Source organism: Monoraphidium neglectum, assembly GCF_000611645.1.
Source record: "Monoraphidium neglectum strain SAG 48.87 unplaced genomic scaffold scaffold02069, whole genome shotgun sequence".
Taxonomy (NCBI): Eukaryota; Viridiplantae; Chlorophyta; class Chlorophyceae; order Sphaeropleales; family Selenastraceae; genus Monoraphidium; species Monoraphidium neglectum.
This window is the reverse complement of record NW_014011559.1, coordinates 1-10,613: the sequence shown is the minus strand read 5'-3', so window position 1 is coordinate 10,613 and position 10,613 is coordinate 1. Positions and strand designations below refer to the sequence as shown.

The following is a 10,613-nucleotide window of genomic DNA, read 5'->3' as shown; positions in this document are numbered from 1 at the left end:
GGCGGGCTCGGTGGCGGAGCTAAAGGCGAGGGAGAGGGGATGGATCGGGGTGTTGAGTTTCATGCAGAGATGGTCCAACCCATGGGAGTGCTTGTATTGCAGGTGTTCCATTGTGCAAACAAACGTGCGCGAACACACGCGCATACACGCAAGCACCTACATGCCCAAACACACACACACACACACACACACACACACACACACACACATGCGTGCGTGCGCCCTCGCACCTCCCTGGCTGCCCTGTTCTATCCATCCCTCCCTCTCTCCCCACTCTCCCACACATGCCACCCACGCCCATATCCACCCCCTCTCCTCCTTCCCCCCCCCCCCAGGCTCCTTACGTGGAACGACGCGCTTGACAACGCCGGCTCCCTCCAAACGGTATGGATCTCCCCAAACAGCATTAGGAACGCCGCCAGGGGTATGCTCAGGAGGTTGTTGTAATAGGACATGCTGCACGCACCCCGCCAGGTGACACGCGCGCGCGGCACGGGTGGAAGTCGGCGGGAAGCCGCGGCGGCCATCAGGGTTGGTGGGAAGAGCACTGCGCGGAATTTGCGTTCGCAGCTCTTGCATGCAGGGCCGGCGTTTGGGCGTTCGATTTGCGGGGCGGCGGTGCGCAAGCTACTGATCGCTCGTGGCGCCTCATGGCACCGCGAGGAACCGCGCAAGCCCGCACCTGGCCTCGTTCACGCGGCGGCCGGAGGGGCCCGCTGACGACGACAGGCGCTGAGTCACGTGGCTCAGGTACAGCGCGTAGGCGGCTGCGTTGGTCGGGGGGGTGCAGCGGGCCCATCGCATCAAGACATCGCCTCTCAGTTAACCATGTAATGGCTCACACGATTACAACTTGTCAGAGCCGCTTGGGAGCGCCCAGGTTGCCCCACCTCTGACGGGATGCGTCGCGGCTCTGCGCACGACCCCCGCGGCGAGCGGCGCCGGCCAGCCGCGGCCCTGCCGACCCCCACCCACCCGTGAGCAGGCAGTTGAGCAGCTGCCACGCGTAGCCCGCCGGCGAGAAAGCCGCGTCGGTCGCCGCGCCGCCGGCCGCGGTGGCGAGCATCAACAGCAGGCAGGCGTATACATGCCACGTGTACGTGCGGCCCATCATCACATAGTCCCCGGCTATGATGAATATGTTGGTCAGGTTTTTCAGCAGCGACATGACGCCCACGCCCAGCTGCCAGGTGGACGGGTGGAAGTTGGGCAGGCGGCGGCGCAGGTGTCGTGGGGGCGAAGGGCTTTGGGCGGAGGCGTGTCTTGTGTGCCCTCGAGAGGCTGCGAATCCCTCCAGTGTCCCGCTGCGTCCGCAGTGCGCAAGGACCGAGTGACATGCCGCGCAGCCCGCCGGCGCTGGTAACTGCGCTGCTTGCGACGCCGCACGCAGGACCCGCACCGCTCCACCCTCCCCACTCCCGCGGCTGCCACTGTTGCCATTGCCGCTGCAGCCGCCGCTGGCTCTGCGACCCCTTGCGGCCGCCCCGCGGCCCGCTTCGCACCAGCCCCAGCGACTTGAAAGCCGTCGCCAGCATCCCCACGAATATGAAATTCAGGGGCAGCCACAGCCGCAGCACGTCGCGCGTCAGGGGCGCGATCTCCACCAGACCAAGCGCCGCGGCGCCCCTCAGCAGCGCGACCGCGATGAGGCAGTGGTACGCCAAGAGGGAGTTGACCGCCTTGAACCCATGGTGCGAGAGAACTTGCTTGTTGAGGCTGTCGCAGGGGGGGGGAAATCGGAGAAGGGGGCTTGGTTAGAGGCTTTCCGAGGCGTGGATGGATGCGAGCGTGTGCAACTGCGGGGGTCCGGCGGCAGCGGCGGTGGCCGTGCGTGCAGGGCGCTGTGCGGGGCGTCCCTGCATGCAGCTGCGCGCACAGGGTCAGGGATGTGTTGCTGCGGCTGCGTACTGCGGCCCGCGCAAGGCTCTCACAGGATGATGCTGCTGCTGCACATGACCCAGCACACGCCAGCGATCGCTGCTGACGAGCCTGCGCCAGGAACATGATAAGTCGATGCGTAGAGGGCGTGAACATTGATCGGCGCATGAGCCGACTGGTGCGGATTGCTGCTGCATACGCCGCAGGCCGTGCAGAACCTGCAAAGATCCGCAAGTCAAACTGGAGCCGCCATCGGGGTGCCCGGCGGCGTTACCTAGTGCACGAGAGTTGCGTTGATCCACAGCCGACACCGGCGACCGCGACCATGGTTTGCTGTGCGTCCCCAACCTTGTTATTTGGACATGAGCGCAAGGAATCGAGGGAGCTGCAGCTGCTGAATGCACATGCGCCCCTTCCAGGTCGTGGTCCGACCAGGAGGAGGTACGAGAACGCGGTGATAATGCACCCATTCAATGATCAGATTTGGACCCTGCTCGTGCTGGCGCTGACCGCAGTGATCTGCGCCCGAACGCTGCCTGGAACCGCAAAATAAGCAGTGATACACAGCACTAAACACAAATCAACATCGCCGTTGACCAGAGCGTGCTGATGACGAGGCCACCCTCGTGGCCTACTCCGTCTTGCGCAGCTGCTGCACACAAGCGGCGGGAGCTGCCGCTTCGGCGGTTGGCAACTTATGACGAGCTGCCAACTTCCTCGCCCGCCTGCCACAACCAGTCCCTCCGCACATCACAAAAGAACATTCTTGTAGCAGAGGGTATGATAAGGGGAGGCCGGCCGCTGCTGTGCGAGGTCCTGCTTGAAAGCCACCAAGGGCGGGGAGGCTTTCACCCTGATTAATGTGAACCCTGCCTCAAGCCACCATTGGCCGCGTGATCCGTGGCTGCCCCTCCTGCTGTATGAATTTTGTTTAGTCTGCATTGCACTGCTTCCGCCTCTCAAACCCACTGCTTGCGGGCATGTTCGCCTCCCTGCCAGCCTCCAACATGTCAATCACGCTTTGTGGCCCTGCACGAATGAGTCCACCGGCTGCGGTGTTTACAAGCAATTCGATGGACCTGCAAAATGAATGAGGGGATAGGAAACCTTGCAGCTCCACCCCACCTCCAGCTAATCTCCCGCTCCCACTCCACAAACATGACGTCGTCCCCCGCCCACAGCCTGCAGGCATCAGAAGTAGTTGCTGAGGAAACGCAGCAGCACCCCGTTGCTCCAGCCAAACCCGACCTGCGGCGCATACTCGCCGCCACCCCCCACGCCGCCGCCGGCGCTGCGGATGTCGTACTTTTCGTGCATGTGGCCGGTCGCCTTCCAGGCCGCATAGTTTGACCTGGGTCAAACATGCACATTTGTTGGGTTTGAAGTGGTGGGTGCATGGTCGAAAAAAAGCACAAGATCAGGCAAAAGCAGCGGGCTGCCTGGTCCGCTGAGCAGGCGCAGGGCGCAGGTGCGCAGGAGCCTGTCCCCGGCTGTTGGGAGTCTGCTCAGCCGCACCTGACCCACGCCCGTGCGACCCGCCGCGCCAGCCGGCGGCCCGCGGGGCCGCCGGAGGCGCGCGCGCCCTCCACCAGCATGTGCTGCAGCGGCGGCCACCCGTTTGGGGCGTCCCACTGCTGCCCGGTGGCGTAGAGGGAAGTGGAGATGCCTGGTAATGATGACCATACCGGCAAGCGGCGGGTTGGTCATTCCGTCGGTTATTGGCCGGCCACGGACCGAAACCTGGATGCAGCACCAAGGCAGGACAAGCGGCAGCTGCTCAACAGCCATGACACGACAACGCCCCATGGCACGCAGCAGCAGCCGAGCATAAGCCTGCCCGCACGCATACACGCAACGCGCACCTCCCGGCTGAACCAACCCTGAGGCCTCCAGCGACGCGACCACCCTGGCCCCCAGCTCCTCGTCGCCCTCCGCCAGCCCCGCCCACAGCGGCACATAATTTGACGCATACACCCCGCTGCTCAGCCGCACGCCACACACGCCGCATTCGGGCCTGCCGCCGCTGCCGCCCGCCGCTCCGCCCTCGGCGGGGCCGCCGCCAACGGCATTCTCGCCCGATGGCGGGGCCGGCTGGACCAGTACGCCGTCCCGCCAGCACCCCGCGGCGTCATCCCACAGGACAGCCGCCATCGCGTCTCGCCGCGCGGCCGCGAGGGCGTCGAAGCGGCCGGCGGCGTCGTCGTCCCCCGCGGCTGCAGCTGCCCACTGGACGTTTCGCTCCATTTGGAACAAAAATGCGTTCAGGTCGGCAGGGATGATCTGGGGCAGCGGCCGACGCGGCGGTTTCGCGGGGTGCCTTGAGTCAAAAGAGGGGAGCGGCCATGGCAAGGGCCAGGGGTTGCGGGTGGGGCCGCCTAAAGGCGGGTCCAGCCAGGCGTCGCTGTGACGATGCAGCTGGCCAGCGGGCGGCTACACCAAGCCCAGGCAAAGCGGATCGCGGCAAGGGCAGCACTCCCCGCCGCCCTCGGCGCCCGCAGGCACGCCCCGCCCCGACCTGGGACGTCCTAATCGTGGCCATGGTAGCGCCGTCCTCAAACCAGCGAGAGGAGAAGTCCCAGCCGCTCTCGGCAGCAGTCGCCAGCTCGTGCCACACCCGCCGCGCTACGCGGGCATCGAGGAAGCCGCCGCCCGGCACCATCCCAGGCTCCTCGCCACCGCCGCCCTCCTCTGCGGCTGCCTCACCAGCCGCCGCCGCTGCTGCTGCCGCCGCTGCAGATGGTGTTGGCGCTGCTGGGCCGCCCGGCGCCTCTTGCGCTGCAGCCGCCGCCTGCGCCGCCTTTCTGGCCGTCGCCGTGTCTTTTGCATGTGACTCTGGCCGGGGCTCAAACCAGTCTGCCCAATACCTGCGATTTTCCAACAACCAACAGATTTGGGGCGGACTGCTTTGCCTGTCTGCTGAAAAGCGATTTCCTGGAGCAGCCGTGGGCTGCAACCTCTATGAGAGGTGCAGCTCACCCGATCAGCCGGTGCCCTAGGTTTTTGGGGTTGGGGGCCAGGCGGGCGCCGACAGCCCTCGTCCCACCTGCTGAGGTTGTGCACTCGCCCGTCCGCACCCCGCACGCGCAGCGCCTTGCGGCCGGACGTCCAGTAGGCGTGCTCCCGCATCAGCAGGGGTAGCGCGTCCCTGACGAGGCTGGCGTCGCCAGTGGCCTCAGCCACGAGCCGCACCATGGCGCTCAGCAGCGGCGGCTGGCTGCGTGTCAGGGGCAGGGGGAGGGGCGGCGTCTGTGTGTGCCGCATTGTGCGGAATGAGGCAATGCGACGAGGCGTGCCCTTGGGTGCATGCGCGGTGCCTGCTGCGGCTGGCAGCTTGCGCGCGGAGCAGGCCCTGCTGGCGCGCAGCCTGCCGTTCCCGTACCCCTGCTCCAGGCACACCAGACATTGGCAGCCACCTAAACTCTCGTGAAATCAACGTTACCACCAACACCACCACTGCCACCACAGCCACCACCCCTCTGTTGGCCTCGTCATCAACCGCCGCCCCCACCTCGATGACCCCCGCCGCAATCATCACCACCGCCATCACCTGCGGTTCAGGTAGTACCCTCGGCCGCCGTTGGGCACGTGGCCCACCGCGCCCAGCATGTGCATTAGGTTGCGCACGAGCCCCGCCGCGGTGGCGCCCATTCCGCTCGCCAGCAGGCCGTGGAGTACCCACAAGGAGTCCCAATAGTAGGTCTCCCTGAAGCGGTCACCGGGGACCACCGTCGGGTGCGGCAGCGGCAGCAGCGTGCTGGGCAGGGGGCCGGCGCCCAGCGGGGGAGTGGCCTGCGGACGAAGGCCCGAAGGGCAGTGTGCGTATATGTGTATGGATATATGTGTGCGAGTGTTTTTTGGGGGAAATGCCAGAAAAAATGTGGTGCGCGGGCTCAAAGGATGCAGATCAGTCTTCAGTAATGCACTGTTTGGCTATTCGGCTTTGCCCCGCTGACGTGGCGGAGCGGGCAGACCAACCAGCACCGCACTCACGCGCGCGGCGCGCGTCCCGACCCGGGGCAACCTCAGCAATGTCCGCTACAGGGTCGACAGTCGCACCTTGCGGCTGAGCAGCTTCCACAGGCCGTGCACCTGCAGCCCAAAGGCCCGCAGCTCCTCGCTGCTCGCAAAGCCCTCTTCCTCATCCCCGCCTGGGTCAAGCCACGCGCCCTCACCGCCATCCCCGGCCCCTCCGCCCTCCGCTGCGCCGCCCAACGCGCCTGCCGCGGGCGCAACAGCACTCCCCGCGGGCGCGCCGCTGACTGCGCCAGTCGGGGCCTTGAGGTTGGCGAGGAAGCCAGGGGGGTGGGGTACCCAGTCGGCCGGCTGGTAAGGCAGTAGGTCGCTGAGTGGGTCCCAAGGGTGAGTAAGATGGACGCATTGTGATCACTTTTGTGAGTCATCAGTGCTGGACACCCGACCGCCTGGCCAAGATTCCGATAGTGGAGGCGGAGCGGCGCCCGGCAGGCAACACATCAAAAATCCAGTGTTGCTTGCTGCTGCCACTGCGCAGGGGCAGGGGGTGTATATAGCCCTCCCTTGATCATCTTGATCACCAGTCCTTCAGGACCATCCCTACCTGCCGGCAGGGGCAAAGTGCTCCTCGATAAAGGCCCTCAGCTGCTCGGCGCTAGGCTCGCCGGCCAGCAGCTGCTCAGCAGCCGCCGCGACGCCGGCGGGTGGGGACCGCAGCACAATGTCTCTGTGGCGTCGCGGTCAGCGGTGGTGGTTGTGTAGAACGGAGTGGTTGAGCCACAAGGCACAGAGTTTCCTTGTGGTGTCGCCTGCAGCCTTGCGAAGGTGGCTGCAGTGGTCGAGGCAGAGCTCGATGCCAGAGGGCTGCACATCAATGGCGGCTGCGCGTCGCGGCAGTTGGCACCACTGAAAGCCTCTCAGCACTTCCTCTGCATGCTCATTCCTAACCTTGTACCACTCACACTGCATTCTTCGGGTCATCGAACACGCGGTGCTGCTGTATCGCCCGCAGCAGCGGCGCCAGCTCCGCTCGCAGGATGCCTGATGCGGCCCAGTCATGCGCTGCATCCGTCATCCGCGCCGGCGATATGTGCACCAAGAGGCAAGTTGTTTACCAGCACCGCGTAGTGAACTTCAGTACGTCTAATACTCGACACAAAGAGAGGCTCAGCCCGGAACCAGGCCACGCAGAGATCAAGGCTCCGCGTCTTCGAAACAAGCTAAGATCCGCGACGTCACAGGATGCTTCTTGATACAATGCATTGATCAGCGTTGTATACTGCTGCTAGCCAGCCTCTGCTCCCTCGCCAGTCTGCTGAACACGCCTGGCGGGCGCAAGCTTGCTGACGACACCTGGATGGGAGGCGAGGGTGGCATTGTGAGCAGCTTGAGGGCCAGCCGAGCCAAGGCGACGGCACACAGACAAGGAATGCGCATGAAACCCTGAGTGCGACACCTGCGCCCCGCCGCACACCGTTGTGCCGACGACAGGGCAGGAACGCCAGGAGATGGCCAGGCTGCAGGTCGACCCGAGCGGCGGCGCCGGGGGCGGCGCGCCAAACGCCACGGATGCAGCGGGCCCGACGCTGCGCCTGGATCTCTCTCATTGGGAGGCTCTCGGCGCTCTGCACGGCTCCCTCTCCGCGCCCCTGGCCCAAGTCGCGTCGTGCACCGCGGTACAGGACCCGTGGGCGCGGGCAGGGCCCGTCACTGGCGCCGGCAGCGACGCCAGCGGCGGCGGGGGCCGCGTGCTGCGCGGCTGGCGCGCTCCAGGCACCGGCCTGCCGGGCGTCATCGCGCTGGGCACGCTGCGCCACAGCGGGGGGCGCGACTTTGCCGCCGTCTACCGCCACCGCCCGGCGGTGGTGGTCGACTTCTCGGCTGGCCCCTGGGGCCGGTGGGTCGTGACGGCGGCGGGCGAAGGGGAGGCCGAGCGGCTCGCTGCCGAGGTCACCGCCGCCGCGGCCGCCGCCAGGGGGTGACATCATCGCCTGCGCCGTCTTCGTCCACGTTGCAGGGCGCGCCAATCCTGCAGGGCTGTGTGCACATACCTTTTCATCGACATAGCGAGCGGCCCACTCCTTCTCTCTGTTTCGATGTGCCAGTGTCAAAGAAATGTGCTGAAAAGCCAGCAGGACATTTTTGATTTTGCAGGAGTGTGTGAGTGCGTGTACATGCGTGCGCGCGCGCGTTTGTGTGTGTACTGGCTCGATTGAGAGGCAGCCATGTCCTCATACAACCTGCATACTTCTCAGCCATGTGCCAACTGCTGTTCTGACGGCTTGTCACCCCCGTGGCTTTTGGAGGGTGTGCCAGGACTTTGGTAAGGCACTTTGCCACTGTTCTCCTTCGCACCAAAGCTCGGCGCATGGACGTGTGTGCGAATCAACCTGCCACTGCTTTGGCTAGGGGCAAGGTGTACATGCATCCGCCCCAAACGCGCCACGCGTGTTGTCCTTCCAAGAGCACTACCCAGCGCGTTTTAAGAGCAAGAGAGGTCACCAGTCGCCAGGCCTGACTTTTCGCAGGCCCTGTACTCCAGCTTGCCGTTTGCATGTGCAAGACCGCACCCTCCTTGTTGCTATTGCGAATACACACAAAATGTTACTCTTGTCTCCAACCAGACGGGCACAGAGGGCGCCGCATCTCTCGCCGTTTCAAACGTGTGATGTCACCACAAGGCAGGTCACCATACATCACATGAGCTCGAACGCCAAGGGTTTGCCTGTTGAGCGCTCAGAGTAGTTCCACTCCCAAGCCGGCCCGCTCGGCCGCTCTGCCGACCCGCCGGGGATCGCGTCGCTACCAAGAGTCGTAGTAATGCTATGAAGCTGCTCGGCGCCCAGAGGGGGCGCCGCCTTTGTGCAGAGGCGCAGCCGCCTGTTCAGGCGCGCTGATCACGGGTCACCTCGCGCCGCAGCAATCAAAAGGCGTTTGGGGGCCGCAGGAGAGCCCGCAGCGCGCCCAGGAGACGAAACGTGCAAGTCAAAAATGTTGCCTCGCCGTGCCCTTGTTAGGGCCGTGCGCAGGGGCGTTGCTCGCTGCCTGTACAGCTCCTGCCAGCCAATACCACCTCGCGTGAACAGCTGTTCAAGTGCACGCGCGCTGTTCGCACGGCCGCCGCGGTCGTGACGACGCGCTGCGCCCAAACTGCGCCGCCGGATACTCAAGAGGCAGCGCGCCCGCACCGGCCGGCTGCCGGCCGGCGCACTCGCGCGTGCCGCGTCAATGTCAGTATTGGTTGAATCCTCGTGCATGGCGCCACTCCAGAGGCGCATCCGCCGCCACCGCCACGACCGTCTCTGCACACACACATACACGTGCATGGTGGCGCACCGCTGTCGAGGTTTGCCGCGCTACCTGGACCGCTGCGTGCGCCTAGTGGGCGCTGAGCTGGCGTGCGGCGCGCTCCGCCTGGAGCTTGGCGTCCATCGCCTCCAGGTCCGCATACTGGGGTTGGAAGGCCGGCGATTGAGGTCAGGGGTTGGGGTGAGGGACGGGGTCCGAGTACGTGCGCACGCGCTCTTGTGTGTGTGTGTGTGTGTGTGTGTGTGTGTGTGTGTGTGTGTGTTTGTGTGTGCGCGCGCGCGCGCGTGCGTTTGCGTGTCAGCGGCGCACGCATGCGCATGTGCGTGTCATGTATGTGCGAGTAGAAGCAAAGCCGTGAGTGCGTAAAGGCAAGGTGCGAGTGAGTAACGCATGTCGTGTGCGCGCGTGTGTGTCACCATGACCCCCACCATCATCACCCCTCACCATCTTGTTGACGTCAAAGCCCTCCCACGCGCGGTGCGAGTCGCGGATGCTGCGGTTGGCCACCCACACGGCGCTGTTGCACTTGAAGCCGCTGCCAAAGCCGAGCTGCCACACGCGGTCGCCCTTCGACACGCGGCCGCTGTGCTCCATGTACGCCAGTATGTACCTGCCAGTGAGAGGTTGTTCAGGTGCAGGGATGCATCGGCAAGCCATTGTAGCAGCAATCACGCGCAGCGGCACTGAATATGGAACACATGAAGCCCCATCAAGGTTTGATACCTGGGGTTTCCACCAAACCCCCTGTCGTTGCCCGCCCTGCTCAGAGGCGCGACAAGCACATGACCGGTCCGCATCCCTCGCTCCCCGCCCTGCCCCCCCGACCCTTCTCACCACACGCTGGTGCTGCTGGTGTTTCCAAACTGGTAGAGCGCCGCCCTGCTTGGCTCCACCGCCTTTTTGGGCAGCGCCAGCTCCTTCTCAATGGTGTCGATCACGCCGCGGCCGCCGGTGTGGATGCACATGTGCTCAAACGCCTTCTTAAAGTCGGGCGTGTAGGGCCGAGTCCACGTCAGCGGCATCTGCTGCGCAGCTGCCTTGCTGGCCGATGCGACCTTGCGGGCCGCGAGGTTGGCCGCGAAGAGCAGCTGCTCGCTGAGCGGCAGGACCAGGGGGCCGAGCGACGTCAGGTTGGCGCGGAGGGCGCGGGCGGCGACCCCCATCAGCTCCTTGCCCAGGCGCACGCCCCACTGCGCGTGGGAAGGGCGAGGCGTGCGTGTGTGTGAGCTTCAGATGAGGGCTTGGCGTGGGTGGTAGCGACTTGAGTCGGGGGCGGCGACATGCACGGGCAGGCATATTCAACTGAGCGTGAACAGTTATCATGGATGCCGGCACCGCTCCCCCTCCCCTCGGCAACCCGACCCACACACGCACGGCCCCCCGTCAGCAACGGCCCCTAATCCCAAGACCGGCCCCCGCGCACCCTCCCTGGCCCCCTCCCCCCCCTCTTGCAC

General features: G+C 65.4%; 4 protein-coding genes across 4 annotated transcripts; 1 reads left to right on the top strand and 3 right to left on the bottom strand.

The window, feature by feature from the left end:
- Positions 1 to 648: 648 nt before the first annotated feature.
- On the bottom strand, positions 649 to 1,954 carry MNEG_9806 (GDP-mannose transporter; the record flags this gene model as incomplete). Its single annotated transcript, XM_014041725.1, has 4 exons — positions 649 to 767; positions 976 to 1,183; positions 1,503 to 1,716; positions 1,932 to 1,954. The coding sequence occupies 4 exons, from the start codon at positions 1,952 to 1,954 to the stop codon at positions 649 to 651; spliced, it is 564 nt and encodes a 187-aa protein (XP_013897179.1).
- A 1,115-nt stretch (positions 1,955 to 3,069) lies between these two features.
- MNEG_9805 (alpha,alpha-trehalase) lies at positions 3,070 to 6,925 on the bottom strand (the record flags this gene model as incomplete). The annotated part of the gene is made up of 9 exons (XM_014041724.1): positions 3,070 to 3,229; positions 3,394 to 3,544; positions 3,741 to 4,158; positions 4,394 to 4,742; positions 4,922 to 5,092; positions 5,426 to 5,667; positions 5,935 to 6,220; positions 6,455 to 6,577; positions 6,813 to 6,925. The coding sequence occupies 9 exons, from the start codon at positions 6,923 to 6,925 to the stop codon at positions 3,070 to 3,072; spliced, it is 2,013 nt and encodes a 670-aa protein (XP_013897178.1).
- Positions 6,926 to 7,358: 433 nt separating this feature from the next.
- MNEG_9804 (hypothetical protein) lies at positions 7,359 to 7,832 on the top strand (the record flags this gene model as incomplete). Its single annotated transcript, XM_014041723.1, has 1 exon — positions 7,359 to 7,832. The coding sequence occupies one exon, from the start codon at positions 7,359 to 7,361 to the stop codon at positions 7,830 to 7,832; it is 474 nt and encodes a 157-aa protein (XP_013897177.1).
- A 1,396-nt stretch (positions 7,833 to 9,228) lies between these two features.
- Positions 9,229 to 10,322, bottom strand: MNEG_9803 (3-ketoacyl-CoA synthase 11; the record flags this gene model as incomplete). The annotated part of the gene is made up of 3 exons (XM_014041722.1): positions 9,229 to 9,300; positions 9,604 to 9,769; positions 9,994 to 10,322. 3 exons carry the CDS (start codon positions 10,320 to 10,322, stop codon positions 9,229 to 9,231), a joined length of 567 nt encoding a protein of 188 aa, XP_013897176.1.
- Positions 10,323 to 10,613: the final 291 nt, after the last annotated feature.